Source organism: Cariama cristata, unplaced genomic scaffold, assembly GCF_000690535.1.
Source record: "Cariama cristata isolate BGI_N322 unplaced genomic scaffold, ASM69053v1 scaffold12996, whole genome shotgun sequence".
NCBI lineage: Eukaryota > Metazoa > Chordata > Aves > Cariamiformes > Cariamidae > Cariama > Cariama cristata.
In genome coordinates, this window is record NW_009623863.1 from 1 (window position 1) to 23,272 (window position 23,272).

The 23,272-nt window shown below is 48.1% G+C and overlaps 1 protein-coding gene across 1 annotated transcript; it reads left to right on the forward strand.

Annotated features, from left to right (window-relative positions):
• The first annotated feature begins 847 nt into the window (after window positions 1-847).
• Window positions 848-15,299, forward strand: BDH1 (3-hydroxybutyrate dehydrogenase, type 1). Its single transcript, XM_009702935.1, has 6 exons — window positions 848-984; window positions 4,005-4,077; window positions 5,534-5,644; window positions 10,805-10,946; window positions 12,526-12,678; window positions 14,100-15,299. The coding sequence occupies exons 1-6, from the start codon at window positions 902-904 to the stop codon at window positions 14,567-14,569; spliced, it is 1,032 nt and encodes a 343-aa protein (XP_009701237.1). The 5' UTR covers window positions 848-901; the 3' UTR covers window positions 14,570-15,299.
• The last annotated feature ends 7,973 nt before the right edge of the window (window positions 15,300-23,272 follow it).

The window sequence follows — 23,272 nt, forward strand, 5'->3', positions numbered from 1 at the left end:
GAATTTGATCAAAAGCCTCGAATTTCTGAGGATTACGGGAGCCAGCTGGTCCTCCTGATCCTAGACCGCTCCCTTCCGAGCCTGGTGCCCCACCGCGGCTCTTTCTGTGGTAATCCCACTACGAGGCCTGTTTCCCAGCAGGCCCTGAAGCTACCGCAGCAGCAGCCCAGCCTTTGGCAGAGGTGCAAATAAGCCCTAACAATTAGATACCGTTTTTCTGCTTTAATAAAAGAGGCTGTGCCTTAAGCTGGGGAGATGTTTTTTGTGCGCTGGATTGGTTTTATCCAAGATGAATACGATTGAAATTAACTTTCTGTACTTCAGTCTTGTTCTTCAGCTGTTTTCATCTCATAGTGAGTTTAATGGTGATTACTTGTGCATAGTCCAGCATCACCAGCTACTTAATTATGAAGAAATGTATTTTTAACTGTATGGCTGTACTACCTGTAAAGCCTGAGGATTGCTTTGGGAACATGTAACACAACATCACCTGTGACTTGACCTTATATTTTAGTTTAAAATTATTTCATATAGCTCACTTGAAATAATATATTCCATGTAAGTACCTTAATTTGTAGCTGTTTCAGAGAATACAGTTAAATATGCATTAAAGAAGGAGAAATTGACATTTTCTTTAAACGTCTCCCTGCTTGTCAGTTTACTTATGATCTTTTTCCTTATTTAAAAGCATCTTGAGGTGGTTGAAGGTTCAGCGGTTTATCTCAGTGTGAGGGACTGCAGGGGGGAAAGAGGAGTTCCTTTGGACTTTATTTTCATGTTGAAATACATGGCGTCAGCATGACTTACAAAATAATTGAGCAACTAAAACAGAGGTGCTGTCTTGTATTGCAGAGCTAAGGGAGAACTGTCTTGCTGTTGGTAGAGTGTGTTAATTGAAAGCATGTTGGCTACTAAGCTGTCCCGGCCTCTCCTGAACTTCTCTGTTAAAGCCCTGAATTTCAAGGACCCAGGGAATGGTTTCAGGTAAGTAACTTGGTGGAGAAGAAGAAAGAGTGAGATCTTGAGTGAAGCACACATCAAGGGCTCATTTGATTTCGGTGGGACAGTTCATTTACCGACTCTCAAGATGGCTGAGGTTGGAAGGGACCTCTGGAGGTTGTCTGGTCCAACCCCCCTGCTCAAGCAGGGCCACCTAGAGCTGGTTGCCCAGGACTGTGTCCAGACAGCTTTTGAATATCTTCAAGGAGGGAGACTCCACAACCTGGCTGGGCAACCTGTGCCAGTGCGCAGTCACTGAGCTGAACAGAGAGGAGATGGACTCCATATGCAAGGAGGGGTTGGCAGCATGGTTTTTTTTTTTTACACTTGGACAATCACCTGCAGTAAAAACGGTGTTGAATAGAGCATTAATTCAGCATCAGGCAAGGATTTATTCCTGTATATCAGCAAGTAGGCCTTGCTGCAGTGCAAGAAACTGTCGTATATTTCTAGGGACTTCATTAAAGAGGCAATGAGTCACATGCAAGGAGAGAGAAAGTTGAGAGGGAGGGTTTTAGTGAGAAGTGGAGGTGGGCTGAGTAACGAAGCTGTTTTTTTATGAACATGAACAGAAAATTGCCTGTCTAATTCTAATTCTTAGCTCTGAAAAAAATACCTTTTATATTGATATATGATGGAAACTGTACTAGTCCAAATTCAGAGCAAGTGGGTTGGTCTGCTAAGCAAGAACTGCCACCTCCAGTGTTGTTCTGCTGGTGTTGATAGTGGTGTCCAGCACCATCGCCGTCAAGGGTCAAGGATGGCTCCCGTAACGGGGAGTTGTAGAGACCAGAGATAGCTAAGCTGTTAGAGATTTCCTATGCAAACAGACATAGGCCTTTTGTCTCCTATTTACTCCACACACAACAAAACTGCACCGATAGGAATCTGCTGTGGCCTTAAAAATACAAATTAATGCTTTACTGACTCAAGAGAAGAATTTTCAGGGTATTTTTTTTTCTTCTTTTTTTTGTTTTGCTTACTGTGTATTTATGCTTTATGTCTCTTATACTTAGGGCAAAAATGTGTTGCATTTTTTGAAGTACCCACAAGCTGTTAAACCCAAAGTGGAAATCCAACTGTTCATCTGAAAGGCAGTGTTGTCACTATTCCGGTATCTTAATGCATTGAGGTAGCATTTATATACTTGACTCTTCAAGCTGAGGACTGCCTTTTTTGGTGTAACTGAACAAAAGCGAATGCATGCTTACAAGCACAGATTCAATTCAAGGACCATCTGCTCATTTTAAACATCTCAGTTGTGGTCTCTAGAATTCAGTCATGCAGAATGACAAAAATGGCTCATGGTACATTAGTGTACTGTGTGGGGGCTAACATCGCATACACTTCGTAGCTCTTTCCTCTGATAACATGCCTGCTGATCAGCAGCCGGCATCTATTTTATGCCCTTGCCTTCAGGTCAAGGTAGGCAGAAAGTCAAGTAGTTATTCTCTACAAGTTATTGTGAATAGAGTGCAGCAAATCAGTGCTCTGCAGTGAAATAACAGGACCAGACATGACACTGAAAAATAAAAATCAAGTTCATGCAACTAGAAGAAATGGTATGAACATTTCTGGGCACTTTGAGACACCCCAAGAACCTTATGGTTGAGTTACAAGTTCCAAGCCAGGATTGCAGGTCAGTGATGTTAGGGTAGACTTTGCCTGGGGACTGACCTTTGCAGCAATTAAATTGGCTGTGGCTATTTCAAGAGCTGATTGGGCTTGTGACACTTAAAGTTAGAAAAAGAGCTAAACTGTTGCAGGAAGGTGAGCGGACAGCATTGCCTGAATATAAATCAGCTCCTTTCCCATCTGCTTCAAAGCTTCTGCCCTAGCAAACCCTTCTTCTAGCCTTGTTTCCCAAGACGCAGCTCAGAGGCCAGAGTGTCTGCAGAGTGCTGTTCAGTGTAGCACAGGTCACTCTGGGAGTGCCTGTAATGTCCGAACAGGAGATAATTGTGAATGATTATGCAAATTCAATTAGAAGACAGAAGAGCGGCGTGGAGGATAAGCTCTGCTGAAGGATAGATGTTGTTAGAGAGGCCAGAGGGAAGATAAAGTACAGCAAGTCTAGGGGAAGGCCAGAAGGCTCTGGAAGGGCAATGTCAGTGCCCAAAGCAAAAATGAAAAAACTGATATAGTCCAGAGAGGTGGCTGGCAAGGACAGAGGCTAGGGTCACTCCGGTGTGTTGTCTAGGCCCAGTTTTGATGAATGATGGCAAGACCTAAGACAGTGTGATGCTACTAGTAGCATAGCTTTTCTAAATAGAATCTCACTCCCTGGAAGGCATTGTTGCTTTGCTTTGCTCTGTCTTTGTAAACATGGTTTATCGTCCTGGAAGTCAGACATACTATGCAGAGGAGCTTCAGATCTGCATGACAGGTATTGCTCAAAGCCATAGTGTCTCTTAGCTTAAACAGTTGCAAAGAGAGGATATAAAATCTGAGAGTATCTAATGGGTAAACATTGCAGAGGAAGAAGTGTCATCCAAGATGACAGAAAGGTGGGGCTGTGTGTAAAAGCAGTGAGATAGATCCAAGCAAATTTAGCCTTAGACCGGGTATCAGAGACAATGCCACAGCAGAATACTTTCATCAGACGTGAATAACTTCCCCTACCTCAGCTTTGTGCAACTCTTAATTGAGAGTGTTGTTGCTGTTGGAAATGGAAACACTGTACTGCCCATTTTGCGAGTGGAAGCAGCTCTGTGCCTCCAGACTAGGAGCTATTTTAGAATTCTTGGTAATATCCAGACAGCTTCTGCAGCTGGAAATAGCATCAAGGTCTTTGGAGAAACAAGTATTTCATACTGTAGGAAACACATAGGCTCAGACTAAGGAGGACTGTAGACTGGATTCTGTCTTCTCACATGACAGTCTACATCATGTATATAGGCAACACTACATTCCTTTTCATGTGTATGCTGCACCAGGGTGCAATAAACAATAAACAATTCCATACCTGATTGTTCTGTTGTTTTTTTGTGTTTTTTTTTTAACAGGCCTTTACAAAGATTTTGCTTCCCTCTCTTGTCCCCATGTGGCAGCCGCTCTTATGCAAGTGAAGTGGATCAGGTAAGCGTGATTGTGGTTTCCAGGAACTAGTTCTGCTGAGCTGGGGTTTTAAAATCCCCGAAGCCTGGTGACCAAATTCTGCTTTCCAATTTGCCAGAAAGACTCCAAGCTGACCTCTCCGACATACTCCAAATTCTTTCCTAGCCCAGAGCTTCCATTGACGTAGCGTGGTACATGCTGCTAAGGATGGAAATAAACAATCAGACTAGTGAGTTTTTTTCTATTTTTGGAACTCACTCAGCAGATGAAATCTTCCACCTTAGAGTGGAGGCAATTTGCATGACAAATTCTTAATAAAGCACTCTTTCTGGAGTATGGTTGTGTAAAGAGATGTAAATAGATCAGTGTGTCCTCACCTCTTGGTCTGGAGAGTGGCCCTCTTCTTTGACAGCCCTCTCCTTGAAGGTACTAGCTTGCAACAAACAGTGCCAGGCAAAAGGAAGGGGGACGTATTGCCCTCTTGCCTGTCTTGTGGCGCAGAACTTAGCACTGTAGCAGTGCTAGAGCATGCACATCTTGCTCCGTAACCCTGCGACAGGAGTCTCAGAGGAATTCAGATATGGCCCTTGCATCACTGCTGGGCTTCCAGCATGACCATCATCAGTCCCTCTGTATGCTGGGGAAAGCCAAATTTCTAGTTTATTAAGAGATGAGCTGGAATGAATTGCAAGTATTGTTACCTAATCCCACCCACAGCAGCACCTTGCTGAATGTGCACTTGTTGCTGCTAGAATGTCTGACACACCATGCAGTTTCTAACATGTCACTTCAGTGCTGCCTCTCTTTGGGTTAGAAAAGGGGGTTTAGAGAAGGAAGGAAGTATAATTCTATTTAAATTGTAAGTGGGAAAAATAAGAAGACCAAAAAACAAACAAACAAACAGACTGATGACCAACTAGTCTTAATTTCAAATATTAAACCCACTTGATTCTGCTTAGCTTTTAAACCCAGCAGTAGAGGGTTTACATGCTAGAGAGAGAAAGATGAGTGAGCCGTCACTAAGGTTAACCCATATCCTTTCTTCAGTCAAGCTATCTTCCCCATGCCCTATGAGCTGCATGGCACAGAAGAGTGGACTCCTGCCTGCTTTGAACATACAGGAAAAACTCATACTGAAGGGAAAACATGTCTTGGGAACTGTCTGGTATATTTTCAGATTTCAAGATGTATGTTAACTGCCAGAGAACGGTGGTTTGCTTGGTCTCTTTGCCTTGGCAGCCTGTTGCCAGAGGTGCCAAACTTCTCTTTGTGTTGGGAGGACAGCGATCCTGCCTCACTGGAGTGTGAAACCTTCATTTCCTATCTTCAGGAGGCACTGGGTGGCAGTAGCTGGCAAGGAGTGTAGAGAACGTCCCTGGAATGGACTGCTTCTGGCCAAGGACATGGTTTTATGCACTGCAAATCACTGATTTCAGATATTCAAGTCCAGTGCGTTTTGTTCTGTTTTGTTTTGCAGATTGGCAGCAGAGCTGTGCTTATAACAGGTTGTGACTCAGGGTTTGGATTTGCCTTGGCCAAGCACCTACATGCCAAAGGCTTCATTGTTTACGCTGGCTGCCTGCAAAAGGTAGGGAAAACAAAAACTATTCTTCACCTCTGGCACATGCACATGCACAGGCACGTAGGAAATCCAGTCTTCCCTCTCCACAGCTTTCTGCCAAGGAGAGAGAGGGTAGTTGGTAGCCCAAAGGGAAAGACATGGGTGCTTGAATTTCATAAAACATAGCCTGGTCTAGACCGGAACCAGGACTGAACTGTATCTAGGGAGGTTCTTATTTGAATCGCACCATTGTGGTCTGTTCCATATGTGATGGACTGGAAGCCCAAATCTAATTTTAAAGGCTTATCCATAAGCAAATTTTGGGATCAGGTTGAGTCTGGATCTTTGGCCCTGCTCTCAGACTATACATATTTACACAGGGTTTATTTTGATTAATTGTGACATACACCAAGCCACCAGTATGGCATGTGGTATGAGCATATTTTTCTATATTCATGGGTACAGCCGTGCCTCAGTGTGTTTTGAGGGTCTCCTGAAATCACTGTGAAGGCGATGGAGTTCCACTAGTGCAAATGAGAGCAGAATCAGGCCACAAATAGCTTAGTGACGCAGTCTTGATACACTCTCCAGGAGCGCTCTGTATAGCAGTCAGAGATGCCTGGTCATGGAGAATAGGAGAGCTTTATCCTCTCTCTCCTTATGAAGCACTGCACTTTTTTAGCTGCATGGCCATTTCCCAACAGAAACAAACTTGCTCCTCAGGCTATCCTCGGGTGGGTCAGTTACTTTGATCCTAATATTTTAGCTCACTCATCACTATAAATGTATCTTGAATAGTTACATTATTTAAAGGGAATTTGCCACGTGCCTTTTAATGTTATCAATACTTTCTGCTGTTAATTTGTCCATATTACTAAGTTTTGTTTAAATTACTAGTTTCTTTCTGCTGCATTTTTTTAAAAGAGAAGTTTGTGTTTCAATAGCTCTGTGCCTTATGGTGTCTCAGCTTTGAGTCAAGGGTTTATTTGTTAACCTGGGCTCCCTCTACAGGCTTCACAGCAGAACGAGACATTTCTTACAAACTGCTGCTTTCCGAAAGGTGTCAAGAAGAGAGAGGGTAGATGAGTACTTTTTTGGCAGATGTTTCTACTCAGCTTTTGTAACTAAAGATCATCATTAGAGAATATGAGAACGTTGTAGGCTGAAAAACCACTGTTTAGAATAATAGTCTGCCTCTATGTTGACAGGAGCCAAAAATTTCACAGCTGCAAAGTTACTTCTGGGTTTCACTTCCTCTGTCTGAGCTGCCAGAAAGACCTAATTTTCAGTGAGCACGTCTTTAACTGTCACTGAAACATCCCTTCCATTTTGATGTCTCCAGTACTCATTTTACTGAATGCATGTTAGTGGAAAATCTTGGCCTCTGACAATTTTAGCATAAGCTGACATGCAGCAGCATGCCAGAACTCTTTTAGGCTTTGATCCATATTTATTTCCTCGCCAAAAATCAGCAGAAAGCTTTGCTCTGTCACTGTGTAATTAAATATTGCTTCTTTAGCTGGACCCACATCTCATCTTCCAAAATCTGTGCGACTATGGAAAGACTGGTAACAGCAGCTGTCGTCAGAAAAACACTGTAAAATGCCAAAGCTCCTTGGTTAACAGGTTGGCCTCCTATGTGTCTTCAGGCCACATACTTTATGTAGAACTGCTCTGTAGAACTAAAACAACTCCAGGAGACTGAGCTAATTTCTCGTTGTGCCACAGGTTTCACTAGTGAAACCATAAGCAGAATTCTGATCAGAGTGTAATTATTGCTGGTGCTGATTTTAGGGGCGGAAGAAGCCTGGTGTGTTTTTAGATGGAAGTGGAGGTAGAAATAAGAAGCAGCATCTTGTGCTTGGGTATATTTGACCTAGCGCTGGCAGAGAGGAAATGACTATGAAACTGCAGTATTATTTTCATGGGACTGTTTTTCACAGCACACCTGCACATCAGAAGCATAGTCCAGCTTGGGAAGCTGTTGTGACCTCAGGATGTGCACTGTTCTTAGGAACGTCACATCCTTATTGCAGATTAAAAGTGTGTGCAGTGCTGACTCTTCATAGAGCAATCCTGAGCGCCTGACTGTATTTTTACTGCAGGAAATCTGAGAGAGGTGTTTGGAATCATGACTAACATGAGCGGAGCCTAAGGGTGGATCTGTGCTAACAGTGTCCTATTTCACACACAGTTTCTTCCTAACATTTTCACTGGTAAATATATTCATGTGAGAGTTGTGCTGATGCTTCATTGCCAAAACACAGTGGTAGACTGGATCCAATGAACGATCCCACTGCAGCTGTCTTATTTTTTCCTTTTTGGTTAATAGCTGGAGGAACCAGCTGACACAAGATGAAGAAGGTATTTTTCCATCAGTATCTGTTACCAGTGGACATATGTGATGTTTGTCACGGCTGTCAGGAGTGTGGTGGAACCCCTGTTTGCTTGGCTTTGTGTGCTCAGGCCTGTTGGGGCTTGCAGGGGGATGAGAAGGCAGAGGTTATCTGAGCAAGGCAGCATGCAGGCCAGTTACTGTAGGGCTCAACAACAGTGCTCACAGCCACAAGGTGTTACATACCACTTCATGGACACACTGATAAAGATAAAAGCTGAAGTCCATGGGCCCCAGAGGGCAGTGATGGAAAGAGCAAGATGAGACAGTGGTGTGCTTTTTCAGTATGCAAGAGCTGGGTCCTCTTGCTATGGGGACAGTGGATCCTGGGGCTGACAGCAGAGATGTACTTGTCTCTTGGTGTAGCATGAGAAGGTCCTTCCACTGCTGCGTATGGGCCTGGGGGTTGTGGGACAGGCTGCATCCCGTGCCAGGAGAGCATGACACAATCACAGGGTGCCTGACTTCACCACAACCCACCACCCTTTCTGAAGAGCCACGGGAATGGCCCTGTGGGTCTGGGTTAATGCCCAGAGACCAACCCTTGGCCAGGATCCCAGCCTCAAGGGTCCTTGTCCAAGCACCCAGCCACACATGGGTTGGGGGGCAGGTTGGATGTTGGCTTGCTGAGCCAGCCCTGTAAGGGAGGAAGAAGAGGATGCTGTGGAGGTCCCAGTAGAGCTTATGAGGCCTATGAGGCTGGTGTGTTGCTGTGGCCCAGAGATTTTGTAACACCTCGCAGACCTGGGATCGGGGAATGAAACACCTTGTTGTTCTTCCTCTTACCTTCAGCCGTATCTGCTGTTTTCAAGGGACTTGCATGCCTGCGTTTGCTGATTCCCTATTGGCATTCCCACGTGTGCCTCTTGTACGCTTTTCAGTGCTTTGCCATACGCGCTGGCTTCGGCATCACCGTGCTTTTGAGTGAGCGGCAAACTTAGCACAAAACTCTTATTTTCAGTCACCGTAAAAACAACCACCACTAAGCTGTGCATGGGACTTTAACTGCTCCATTTTGTATGCAATATGCTTCTGTGTGAAGAGACTGCAGTAGGCGCCTTCTCTTAAGGACAAACACTAACTGGTATTAACAGTCTGTGGTGGAATAAGGAAGCGTGGAGAAGATGACAGAGGAGATGTCAGCTACTTACGTTAGCGAACTGTCTGTGAGCACAGTGGATAAGCCCAGGAATGAGAGGAGCCAGGGGAAGGTTTTTTGGAAGACAGGTGGCACAGAGACAGGGGGACATATGGCCACCTTTGTGTGGTATCTAAAGTGTGGTGTCTGAAGGGAACTCTCACTCGGGGGTGCAGATGAGCAGCCTGGGTTCAGACTGCAGAGACAAGCACCGTCTCATTGACAACTGACAGCTAGCAGTCTCTGACAGGCAGCGCCTGTGGCTTGAGGTGTTTAGAACAATCTAATGTCATTCAGCAATCAGGAGACAGCCCTGCTAGGAAGAACTGGCCTGTTCCAGGTCAGAGGAAGAAAAAGCTCTCTATCCAAAGAAGCCTCATCTATCAGGAGCGAAGAACACTTGGATGGTTGGCTGCTGTTGCTGACATAGCGAGCAGGGCTACCTGGAGGGTTGAGTGGTGGGGGAAGAAGAGCTGAGCAGCTGCCAGATGATCCTGTGGGACACGCTCCATGTCTAGCCTGTTAATGGCAAGTAAAAGACTTCTAGTGAGAGATGATATTGAGGGGACAGAGGGCGTTTCTTACAGTAAAGACAGGGATGTTCCCAAAAAGTGATTATTTTCAGAGCTGGACCTCACCATCCTCTACAAAAGCACCCAGGAGTGGCCAGCACAGTCCAGTAGCTTATAACCATAGGAGCAATTCAGGGATAGTCCCAAACTCATATTAATATGCCATGTCTGTGTCCTGGAAGCACCATAGCCAGGCTTCACCGCTGTGATGGGACGAGCTCTGGGCATGGGAGCCTTGTTGCTAGCAGCGTCTGGCCCATGTGAAAGGTATCTCAGGGGTTGGCTGCAGTTAATTGGCTGGGCTGTGAGCAGATATGTGTATACTGGGGGAATCTGTTTTTCTGAGCTGAGAAAAAAGGAGTGGAGATGGGAAATGGGAGTGAGAAAAAGCTCACAATGTGGGGAGGCAGAGAAGAGAACAAGTTGCTGGAAAAGACACTGGGGGTAATTGCTAGCAGGCAAGCTGGCCAGGCAGTTGATGATGGGACTCTGTAGGAGTCTGTTGGAGGCAGTAGGTAGGTTTCCAGGCAGTGGGAGCTATGTGTGTAGATCAGCTGAAGGGAGAGAGCAGTGGGCAGGCAGTCCCTCTTCTAGGACTGTCGTTCCCAGAGCTGGCAACGTGACTGAGAAGCACGTGCAACATACAAGTGCAGCCACTCACCAGCCATTTTATTCCATACCCCCGCCAAGCTATTTGCTGTGCCCCTTATGCAAGCCACAGTGAGGATGGCACCACATTCCCACCACTGTGGCACTGGGGCATAGTGTGATCTCAGGAGCTTGTACTGGGCAGGAGTTCCCTTCCTGGGGCAAATACAGCTCTGGCTGCTTTCTTGATGGTCGAAGCAGTTTGTACCAGCTGATTGGTGGCAGGGCTTATGGTCAGATGGAGGTGCTCAAGGAATGGTGTTCTGCAGGAGCAGCCCTGTCTGTTCCCCTTCTTCTTAGAGCTGCAGGACTGTCCTGTTTATTCTGTGACTGCCCTGTGCACTCTCTTTTGCTTGATTTGATGGTTGCTATGCATTTGGTATTCTATACAAGCTCTTTGGCCAGATTGAAACCAATGCTTTCTTCCCCTCTAGGACAAGGGAGATGGTGGCTCCAAGGATCTGGACGACATGAACAGTGATCGAATGAGAACTGTCCAGCTCAACGTCTGTGACAGCAAAGAAGTGGACCGAGCAGTGGAGCACGTGAATAGCAGCCTGGAGGACCCAGAGAAAGGTAGGTGCGTGCGATGGGCTCGAAGGTCACAAAGGTGGCAGGAGCTCCCTCAGCTGGGCTCTGAGAGCATTTTCAGGGCACATTTCAAAAGCTGAGCGGGGGATTGAAGGGCACAAAGCTTTGAGGAGCAGCAGCGCAGAGCAAATGGCCTGTTTAAATGTTGTGCCATATCAGAAAGCAGCTTCCCACTTAAGACAGTATCTACAAAGAAAACTGCTTTTTTATCCGCTAGCTCCTATAGGGACATTAGCAGAAATCAGAGTGGTGTTCAAAGTCCTGATGTTAGTGCTTTATTCCTGTGCCATGAAGTTTATTGTGACTTCTTTTATGTTGTAAAACCTGGCCAGTGCCCAAAGATTGGGGATTAGCAACGGGAATGTCTCCCCCAAACTTTCAAACAGCAAAGGAAATAGAGAGGTTTTCCAAAGGATTTCCCATGAAACCAGCTGAGTACCATTAATGCCATTGCAGATATTACCATATATTATAGATTTCCGAGTTCAGGGGGTAGCTGTAACTGACTTTCTTTGCCTGCCTACCTCATTCTGCTGAGGTGATGACAGCAAATTCTGCTCCAGTACTGTGAAAATCCCAGTTGCTTATGCATTCCTGAAACCTTTCCACCCTTTACATTTTTCCCCTAAAGAACATCCACACTTCAACACATGAAGGTTGTTTAAAAGCAGAACAACCAGTAATGTTTTATTTTGGATTTTGCATAAACCTATTTCTTTTACTTTTCTTTATATTTAATTTTTATATGTGGATCTTTATATAAATTAAGTTTTCTAGCCCTGTGTTCTCAAGCACAGGCCAGGATGAAGTTGCCTTTTCTGGGCTGCTTGTGAGAACACAGATCTGAACACAGTCAGTCAACAGGTAACAGTGAGTTTTTCTAAACAACAGACAGAAGCCATCCCAGACCTTTCTCAGTCTGTTTCCTGTGCAATTAGAATATTACATAAAGTGAGTTAATTTATTCCAAATTCCTTTTTAATCTTTCTTTTCATTGTGAAATGAGTTGGTAGCTTCTGTTGTTGCCATCTTGGTTGCAGCAGAATAAAAGGCAGAGACCGTGACATGCGTGCCTATCCATGTCCACCCATGCCCACATCCCCCTTCCCAGCATTGCAGACATTCTAGTTCTTATGGTGACACAAGGAATTTTACTTTAAAATAATTACTCTTCTGTTTCTTACAAGGTTTTTGCTATTCTTATTATTTGCATTTAGAGACTGTATTTTGCTTCTTTTAAAAAATAACAATGAATAAAAAGAGAATGGCAAGGAGAACAGCTTAGACAAGGCTTAAGTTCTCTGATGGCTCAGAACTTGCTGGGAAGCCTTATTTACGGTACTTTGTGGCTGAAGTGTTGGGCAGTACAGGCAGATCCTGACTGGTTATATTTGCTTAGGAGACTGTAGTTCGCTCTGGAGTCTCTTATGTCTGGCTTCCATCGTTACGAGTCGTAATGAAAAGCTCTGTTGTGTTATTCAATAATTCTATTAGCAAGGCCTTTTCCAGGCTGCTCTCATTAGTCTCACATAGCAAAAGCTTTCTGCTTGATTTTGTCTTCTAGGGCTCTGGGGGCTGGTTAACAATGCTGGGATCTCCACATTTGGGGAAGTCGAGTTCACCAGCATGGACACCTACATGGAGGTAGCTGAAGTGAACCTGTGGGGGACTGTGCGAACCACCAAGGCTTTTCTCCCGCTCATCCGGAGATCAAAGGGTGAGTGATCTCCTCCTGACTGGCACCCCCTCAAGCAGGTCCCTCATCCTGTCCCATGTCTAGCTGTGTTAGGGGCCAAAAGGTCTGTTATGCTTCTCTCGGCACCATTGGCCACCTTCATACCTTTACAGACAGAATGTGACCCACAGCATACACACAAATGACAGATTTCCTAACCGCTCTGAGTTACACAGCAAGGCAGCAGTCCTGAAACCCAGTTATTATTTCTCTTTCCCATCTGTGCTGCCTTTTCCTGCAATATTCCAAGCAAGATCTAATCCATCATACCTTCTTTTACCTGTTCGGAAGCTGCAGCTCACCATAAATTCCAGTGCCAGGAGCAATCCTCCCCTCTATCCAAAAACCAGCTGTGCCAGTGCTGGCAGGGTGGGCAGCAGCAGTGTACTATGACATGCTTCTTGCAGGGAAGTTGTCAGCTGCACGCTGTGTTACTTTGGGAGCTTGTAACATAGGAGAGGTGGGGTTTGTACAGCAGAGGAATGCAGATCTGGAGCTTGCATGGGTCTTGGCATGAAGGGGCAAAAGCTTTCCTGTAGTGGGGCCAACTACCTGACTAAATGAAAATATTTTTTACTCTTGAGGCATCCACAGACATTAACAATGTTGTTCTGTCCTGCAGACCTGGGCTGTATGTGGCCCAGGCAGCATTTCTTCCACCATGGAAGGGTATCCACTTCCGTGGTCAAAGTATCTCTTTCTCACACAACTCAGCAGTGAGCACTGATAGAAAGCACAGAGAACGGCAGCCTCTCATTAGACTGCAGCATCCACAGTCTCCTGCCAGCATTCTCCCCAGCCAAAATGTACAGCTTCTGGAGAGGAGAAAGGCCCCAGCTCTGTGCCTGGAGCCATGATCCTGCTGACACACAGAAAAGGGTGCAGTAGACTTAGACTGCTCTGCCTGTTTGTGGAGCAGGATCTATCCATTCCCTTTTAAGAGGCAGACTCTATAAGCCACCAGTGGGGTCCTGAATTTTGTGACCTTTGACTTGTGAATAAACAAGCTCAGCCTTGGTGCCAGAGGCTTTCTTCGCTGCTGCTTCCTCTTGTCTGGGCTCAGCCCTGATCACTACTGAACAATCCTGTTTTCCACCATGCAGGCTCTGTCCAACCTCTTCTGTGTTCCCCGTAGCACTGAGCTTTGTGTGTCATCATGTGCCTGTTCCCTCAGGTATAATGAGCCAGGGAGCATAAGCGATGGGCTTTTTCTCCTGCCTGAAGGTCGTTGCATAGGACAGCAACGCTCAGATAGAGCCACGAGTAGGTCTGCCAGGCAGCCCTTACAGATGTGCAGTGGGTGGGCAGATGCACATTCAGGAATCTGTTGGGTGGTGTGTGTCAGATATCAGCCCTGCATCAGGTACCACAGCTCAGCTGTGCTTTGCCTGGCCTCTGCCTAGGTCGTGTGGTGAACATCAGTAGCATGATGGGTCGGATGGGCAGTCCTGCCCGGTCTCCGTACTGCATCACCAAGTTTGGCGTGGAAGCCTTCTCCGACTGCCTGCGGTACGAAATGCAGCCCCAGGGGGTGATGGTCAGCATCGTGGAGCCTGGCAACTTCATAGCTGCCACCAACCTGTACAGCCCCGAGCGAATCAAGGCCATAGCCGACAAAATGTGGGACGAGCTCCCTGAGATAGTGCGCAACGACTATGGCAGGAAGTACTTTGATGAGCAGGTCAGCAAGATGGAGACGTACTGCAACAGCGGCTCGACAGACACCTCGCCAGTCATCGAAAGCGTCGCCCACGCGCTCACCTCCACCACCCCCTACACCCGCTACCACCCCATGGATTATTACTGGTGGCTGCGCATGCAGATCATGACGCACATGCCTGCTGCCATTTCAGATCGGCTCTATGTCTATTGAGGCCTCACACTCCTAGGCTACCCAGGTGGGAAATTTGTTTTGAAGAGAGCATTGTACACACTTCCCATTAGTCCTTTTTAAATTTTTCTAACCTCATTTCAGAGTACTGTATTTTAGCTCTAAAGGGTTCATTTAAACATCTAACATAACCTAAAGGGCAGTAATTTGCAAGGGATGCTTCATAGGCAGGAATACATTATGTTTGTGCAGGGACATTGATTCTTTGCTATTTATTTCATGTCTTTTTTTTTTTTTCACTTCAAATATCAAGTATAATAATTATTTAAACTGTAATTACTCTGAAGTTTTCAGAATAATTTCTGCTGGTGGCCAAACACAATCTTCACAATTCCTGCCTAGGATGCAGCCTCCACACCATAAAACAGAGGTCCTCCATGCTGTAACGGCAAACCACTGCCTCCTGATGACAAAGAGTGTCCAACAGACTTTTCCAGGCCTGGTCACAGTAGCCCAAGGCAGAGCAAAGACTTCTTTAATCTGGGGATCAGAACTCAAAATGCTGGAGGTGCTGAAACTGAGCAACTGACCCTGTCCCTTTCTCTCAGAATTACACTGATGAAACCTTAGAGAAAAGGAACCAGTCTGCTTTTCTTGCATGCTTTCTTGCAAAGGAGTTCAATGATCCAGGGACTCAATCCTGCAGACCTTTCCCACAGGAGTTTCTTACTCGTATGAGCATTCCCATGAGTGTGAGCAGCTTTACGCGCAGGACTGCAGGTGTCGGGTTTGGCCTGTAGTAACATTTCTCTTCAACAGTAATTGAACATCAACTCCAGACTTAGTCTGGAGAAGAGTTTCATGCCAGCTCCTGTAGTTTGTGAGGATCACTGCTGAGCAGAGGGAAGCAGAGAGGGTTATAGCCACATCAGTGAATGCCGTTCTTACCAGGGACCTCGGAGTTACACCAAAGTATTTGTACAGCACCTTGCACAGAAGGGCCTTAACCCTGACCAGGCCTCTAGGCACTGTTGCGGTGCAGGTGATGATGACAATAGTAACTTCCATTGAAGGAGTCACTGAGCTGAAATACATCTAACATGACATAAATCTAACAGAACGTCCATAACAATAAAGTTAATTTTAAGAGCAGTTTCATTTCCATAATGGTTGTTTACACGTCTGAGAAACATTTGTTTTGTACTGTAAGAAAATAAAATTAAAAAAAAAAAACAAACTAAAAGAGTTTCTCATGGGGAATGTGGAAAGAGTTAATTTTTTTTAAGCTTGAAAGGCAAAAATAAAAAGTAATTAAAATAACCATTATTAATGAAGTTAAAAAGAAGGGATCTCACATGCTATAGTAACATACTGTGATATGATCAGACTCCTTTGGCTTAATAAATGTATATGTGAATAGTAACAAAATTCAGAGGCTCCCTCTCTTTACCTTTTAAATATTTAAGGTGAAAATATCATATTCTCTGGTGATGTTTTTTTTTAATTTGGTGAGGTTCATGCCTGTTATGCATACACACTGCATTCAGAGGCTGATTTGCAGTCTTGGGTCTTACATGTCCGTGTTGGATAATGCAAGACTTCTGTAGGAGTACCAGAGGTATCCTGCATCTCGTGACAAATATGCCTAACCCCTGGACTCTCTGTATTCACAGCTCTTAAACCTGCATCCATACCGGACTCCCACAGATTACAAGGGATTATTATGGATTATACCCAGGGAGCAGGAAGAGAAACTGAGCTCTGAAGAGGGGAGGGGGATGGCAGTGATTGAGCAGGGCAGGCACACAACAGCTCACTGACAGACCCCAAATAAAAACCCTGCCAGCTTGCAGACCTTTGTCATCTTCTCCAGAGTCCCAGCAGTGGTAGTTGCCTCTTGTGGTGCAGGATGTACTGCCTCATTTTCCAATATGTGGACTTCTCTCTGGGACAAAACAAAACAAAATAAAAAAGGCTATGAACCAGAAGAGACCCAGCAGGTAACAGGGACTAACTTGCAAGGCAGAGCAAAACACCTGGATAACAATGTTTGCTGCAGATAACACAGCAGAAAGAGAAAAGCCTCTACAAGAAAAGTTCTTGTAGTCTAAAAATATAGCCCCAAGATGCTAAGTAACACAAAAAAATAATGTAATTCCACTTGGGATGCTAGCCTCCAATTTTACATGTGCTGCTGGGTTTTGATACAGACATCAGTGACGAAGTTAGATACGGAAAAGAGCGAGTGCACAGCCGAGTTACCTCAGTTTAGCTCAGAGACCCTGAGAGCAAACATAGCAGACGTTTAACAGTACCACATTCATTCCCAACCAGAAAGATGAAGCCGAACAGTGATAACTGTGCTAATGTCTACACAGCAGCTCTTCTGCAGGCCTCTGAACTCTCACATGAGGTGCCCACAGGGAGCTCTGAAGCCGTGCCACCGCTCCAGCGCCGGAGGAGATGTGACGGTACCGCTGCCCTGCAGTGTGATTCACAGGGGACCGTGTGGCCGCATACAATGGGGAGGCAATGGCTAGGGTGCTCCTGTGCAGCACAGCTGTTCTAGGTTTCTGTGTGAGTTTTCTTGACCCTGGGAGAGGTTGGTAGCTGATTCGTGGTCAGGAGGGCAGCAAGCTGCCTAGTTTTCCTGCTGGGATCTTGGCAATCCCACAATTTCAGGGTTTGCCCTGAGAAGCGCATTAAAAGCTAATCCCCTCTGGTTTGGCATGATTGTCCTTGCGACTCAGTGCACTCTAGGTCCTGCCTGCACAGTGCCACTGCAGCTCCTAGAGTAGCTTCAGCCCACCAACTTTATTTGAAAACAAAAAAAGAACAAAAGCATAGCAAAAGAAGACTTGGCCGGGCACCTGGTCCTCTGCACTCCCAGAGCTGCCTCAGTGGGAGCTTCAGCCCCCTCGGGAGGAGCTGGGGACCCCAGAGGGGTCAGTTTGCAGCGGTGCCCACCCCCTGGGCTCTAGTCTGATCCTAGCTAGCTGGAAGGAGGGCTCTCTCTTCCCAAATTTCTTGCCAGGCAAAGACCGTTGGCAATGACGCAACAGATCCCACCATGCAGCACCCCTTGGGCAACCTGGAGTTAAAAATAACTTTCCCTTGTGTGGTGGGAGGCAGCAGAGATGGGGTAATTTTAACTACAGCTGTTATATCTTCTGAGCCTTAATGAGGAAATAATGAAGTCCTACCCACTTCAGAATTTTTCGCTCCTAGTGATGAGGATGGTGAATGCTGCATTTGAGACCAGCATTTAGGTTGCCCCCTTTCACCTTGGCGTGACACATTATCTGGATGAAGTGCAGGGATTTCCCAGTTAAACAGAAAATCTTTTCACAGCCAGGAAGTCGCACAGCTTTGGGAGAGCTGGTCCCAAGCCCATGCTGCAACCCCCACATCATGGCAGAGGTCTGGCCCAGGCTCCCTCCCGGGTCTCAGCCCTGTGAGTCTGGCTGTGACACACGATCCTGGGCTGGCAGTTCGGAAACAGGACTGCTCTGGAAAGAGAAAAGAGGAAAGGACCACTCCTCTTCAGGCAGCGTTAAATAGCCGAGCGCAGGGTGTCTTCCCCAGTTGAATTAAATATAACAATTAAATAGATACTCAATTAAATGTATGAGTGGCTCAGTTGCTGAGCGACAAAGTCAAATCCCTGTCTGTACCGAGATTGGACTGAAGACAAGGGGCCTTGCTGCAAAGCATATGTGCAGCTGCTGGCACTTCGTGGACTATGGCTTTGAAAAGAAAGTGTCTTCCCAGCAAATCAGAAGGGAATCATAAGCATAATTCGTGGAAGACCTGATGGCACCTCCCTGGGGAGATACCACTCAGGAGCGCAGCACCAGTTTCTCTTCCCTCTTTCCCAAGAGCGATGTAGGGCTTGTTGTGCAGCCATGGGGTGCTGCAGACTTAAACTGGTGCTGCCCTGTGCAAGATGAAGTGCTGGCCTGGTACCACCAAAGCAGCAAGTTCTTTCTCACTGTGCATGAGTGCAAGAAGCAGGAGATGCCAGGGCTGGGAGCAGCCCGTGCACCCATCACACGGACGGCAGGTAGCATGGGCAGTGCCACCCCCTGCTCATCACCACCCATCACTTGGGCATCACAGCCCTCGCTGAGTGGTGGGTGAAGGGGATGCTGTGAATGTGCCCTAATTTTGGCAGTCAGCTAGGGTAGCGCACGCTCCGTCAGCCGGACAGACTGACTGCCTGGAGCAGGCTCACCATCACCCCTGCCAGCAGAGCGGTGAGGGTGGCGATGGCAAACATGGGGATCCCAGCTCGGCCTATGTTACTGGGGACTTCCACCCGTGATCATACGGAGAGGGACATGCAGTGGCACAGCTCACAGCTGGCATTCTGCAGCTCCCCTGCAACCAGTGAGGGACAGGCAGAGGTAGTCATCTACCACCTTCTACTTTCCAAAGGGCCCCAGGACTTCAGGACTGCCTGGAAAACTGCAGATCAGGCTGTTCTGCTTCCATAGCCAGAAGGCAGCTCACTGCGGTCTGTGGGATGCGCAGGGGTGAGGAGTCTGGCTAAGATGTAGGTTGCTATCCTAAAATAATTTTTGCTAACACAGTGTTTTGTTTGCTACTGAGTGGTTATTCGAAGATGCCTTTTTGTCAGCATCTGTCCCTGATCACAAATGAGTCTCTGTGTCTTTCTGGGGCTCTGCCACCATAATGAACTGGAAAAGGGACTGGACCTGGCTGCAGGCTCCTCCAGTCATCTTCTCCCCTCCCTTCCCTAGCACAAGGTTGTGTAATTATGTGTGATGTAGGACATCTTTAGCAGAAAAGCTTGGGAGACCTGTCCTCACCTCCCACGGGAGTCCTGGGGAAAGAGAGCTCTCCAAAAGTGGGGGTGCTCCAGTTTCACAGCCATACAGCAAGCCGGTCGTCCCACCCACAAACCGGTTGGGATCTGACTGTGGTGCCGAGGAGCTCTGCCCTGGGAACCACGGCCTCGCTGCAGCCACCCCAGACACGTGCAGTCCTCGGCAGGGACTTCAGCCTGTCCTCCCTTTGCATTTCTGACAAGGTTCAACCTGCTGGTCCCTCGGGAATTTGCTCCCCTCACTGCTTACCTCTCCATCAGCATATGGGGCTGGGCACTGAGGAGGGGCCATGCCTTTCCCAAGGGAAAAGAGGACATAGAAGACTAAAATCCCCTTCCTGGGCTTGCGCAGGTATTCATCCTTGGCACAACCTTATTTTATTTTCCAACCAGAATTGCAAGTTGGAAAGTAACAGGAGCTTGCTCTCCCCCTCCCCAAATACCTGCACACCAAACCCCCAGAAAGCTCCTTGCCAGAGCTGGAGTTGGAAGTGTAAGTGTTCCCATCCTCATTTCTCCCTCGGCCGTGAATGTCAGAGCAGTAGCATAAAAAATGCGGTAATATCTGGAGCAATCACTGCGGTGGTATTTCTGACTTCGCCTAGAGCAGCACGGACCATAAACCTTGTGAGAAAACATGTTGCCACAGAGGCTTCCAGCCAGTTTTTCAGGCCTTAGGAGTCTGAATGGTGCCAGTGCATCTGAACCAGCCCACCCAGGGCTGGGCATTGCCACTGCAGAAAGCTGCAGGTTTCTGTTGTACCTGTGAACACAGGGCGGGTATTCACTGCTTCGCCTGTCATGAGATCTTGGAGGTATTGTGGGAACACTTACCAGGATCCAATCCACAGCATGGTGAAATTGGGGTATTTGTTGTCATGAGACTGAAAGTGTAACCAGTCTGAAGGAGAGACCAGGAAAAACTACAGATCAGTTCTGCAGAAGCTTTGGGTTATTGTTGCTGTGTTGCCTCTGGATCTGAAATGAGTTTAAAACCACTGAGAAAGATCTTACTCCCTGATGGATCATCAGGACCTGACCAGCCCCAGCTGGGATCCCCTGCCCTGCCCATGGCCCAGGATCCCATTTCAACCCTGCCTGTGCCTCTTCCCTCCCACTGGGGTGGGGATGGAGGATGCTGGTCTTTAGCCCCACTGCGCTGGATTGACCCCTACAACCCCTGCCTACTTCTCTCTCCAGCAGGCAGAGCCTGTGATCCTGCTCAGGGCAAGGGCAGCACTCGGGGAAGGGATGGGTCTGCTCCGATGGGGATGCTCCTGGCAGCCCTGACACTGCTCTCCCTCAACCTGCTGTGCTTGGGAATGGTCCCGCTGGTGGCAGGACGTTCCCCCCGTCCCTCCTTGTCCTGCCTCTACTTCTTGACCCCGCTGCTGCCTCTCGCTGCTGAGAGGTCCCCGCTGTCCCCAGCAGCCGGTGGATGTGCCTCTGGCGGGGTGCTGGTGTGCAGCACAGGGGGCTGGAGCAGCAGGAGCGGAGGGAACTGCTTTCCTCCAGCTCACCAGCGCTTTCCCTGAAGCTCCTCTGGATGCCACCCTGCTCCCTGCCTCTCCGAGCCTGCTCTCTGGGGTTTAGCTATGCTTGGCAGAGGCTTTTGCAGGTGAGGGAATTGCCCTCCACGCCACGGGGACATGGATTTGCATTCCCTTTGCTGATGCTGTGGGCCAGCTCTGCCTCTCTGTGTTACTTTTGGGAGTTTTCTGTAGCACTGAATCCCTCAGCACGGAGCAAGGTGCTGTTTTTCCAGCTCACCTGCTGTGGAGCAGCACTTCTGATGAGCAACACCACCGGCATGCCTGGAAAGCAGGGCCCTGTGCAGGAGAGAGGGGGCCAAGCCCCTGGCACGGCACGGCACAGCACAACTCAGCCCAGACCAGACCTGCTGGTACTGCTGCTGCTCAGGCAGCATCCCCCAGGGATGCAACCCCTCCTCTTCATCCTCTTCCTCCTCCTCCCTCCATTCCTTCTGAACCCTTCTGTTGTTTCTCAGCTCCTGTGTGGGAAGCCCTGGCAGGCACAGGGGAGAGGCCAGCTCCTCTGCACAGGGTGACACGTTCAGGACGGGGGATTTGGTGGCCCAGGGGGGACTGCAGGCACAGGGATGCCCCTGTGTCTCTGGGGGTGCCCGATCTGCATTTCATTGCTGAAGAGGAGACAGAATGGCACAGGCAGGTGCACAGGGTCTTTTGAAAGGTTTTGCTTTTCTGTAGTTTGCCATCCAAAATCGTTTCTGTGCCTGGGGGACAGTGACCATCCCTGGCTGAGCTCTCTGAGTGCTCAACACCAAAAGCTGGGGGCGCAACCACAGCTGGGGCTGGTGACCCCTGCACTGGCATAGGTGAGCCACTGGCAGGGACATCGAGAGCACCTCAAGAGGTTGGTAGACTTTTTTTTCTCCTGCCACAGGAGAGCCAAGGGGTGGTGGGTGGGTGGGAGAACGGGCTGTCCTGTCCCTAAGGTGCTGGTCCTGGACTGAAACCCCTGGGACCCTTCCAGCCACCTGCCGTCTGCATGCAGAGGGGAGCCGGCAGGGCATCCCCAGCTCCTGGGATGAGCATGCAGCAAAGCCCTTCTTGTGCATCAGCTCGGCCCTCCTGTGTGGAGGAGGTTGTGGGAATGAGGTAGGCAGGTACCCAGGCTCCTTGGCTCTAACCATTAAGCCATTGCTCACCCCTGTCCCCTGTGAAGCCCAAGGGGTTTTTTAGCTTGTCTGCAAGCCCAGGTACCCCCTGGAGCCCCAGTACGTGGTCCCTTACAGTTGCGCTGTTCTCTCCATTCCCCCCAGATGTGACGGGTGTTGGTGCTGTGGTTCAGCCAGGTGCCACAAGCACTGGGTGTCCTGAGCTCTGGGCAGAGGTGAGCAACTGTCCCCAGGCCCTGAAAAGGTCCCTTTCAGCCCTGGCAGATGAGAACAAGGGGCGATGCATCTGCCAGAGACGATTCAGCCGCCGGCACAAAGCACAGAGCTGAGCCATGTGCCGGTGCTGCCGGCCATGCACGGGCTGGTACCGCATCACCGGGCTGAGCCCCAGCCACCGCTGACCACCCTGAAAGGCTCTTTGTGGCCCTGGCTGCTGCGGCCGGACCCTGTGCCACCCATCTCTATGCCTGGTCCCCTGCTTGCAGCAGGATCCTGTGCATGGATGCTTTTGTGACTTTCTGACCTGCTGCAGTCGTGCTCTGGTTTGCACCGTAACTGAAACCTATGCCAAAATCCTCCAGAAATCCCTCGGATTGAAGAGTGGAGCATCAACAACATGCATTTTTGGGGGGTTTGCTCTAGATGTGGCCACTCTTGAGCTGCGCTGGGCAGGCGGTCTTGTGTGCGGGTGTCTGGGGTGTGATGCTCTTCCAGGGTGTGCATCCTATCTGAATGCTGCAAGTCCCACATGGTCCTGAGCATCACCAGCTCTGTTTCCCAACAAAGACCTGTGCCAGAGCCGCCCATGTTGCTCCGAGATCTGTGTCCAGGGGCTAACCTGGCCCTGGGTGGACGCTTGCACACAGCTCTGCCCAACAGCCTTGGGCCTTTGCTTTGCTGCTCTGTTTGGCCTTCCATGGGATGGAGGGTTTGCTGCTGATGCTGTTACTTGTGAGTAAATGGAGCCTTAGGTGGTCCTAGGCTGGGCTCAGTGGTGCTCCATGCCTGGCACCTGCAGGGGATCACACCAGGGAAGCAGAAGCGGGGCAGATGTCTGGTATCCGAGAGTAACACCAGGTATTTTTCTGTCCCATTCCAGGGAAATGTTGGTGTCCTGGAGGACTGCATCTTCTGGCTGCTGTTTCCCCTTTTCTGTAATTCTTTAGAAAAAAAAAATCCAGGCACACTAACTCCATCCCAGAGATGGAAAAAATGCAGTCTGATAGCCAGGCCTCTG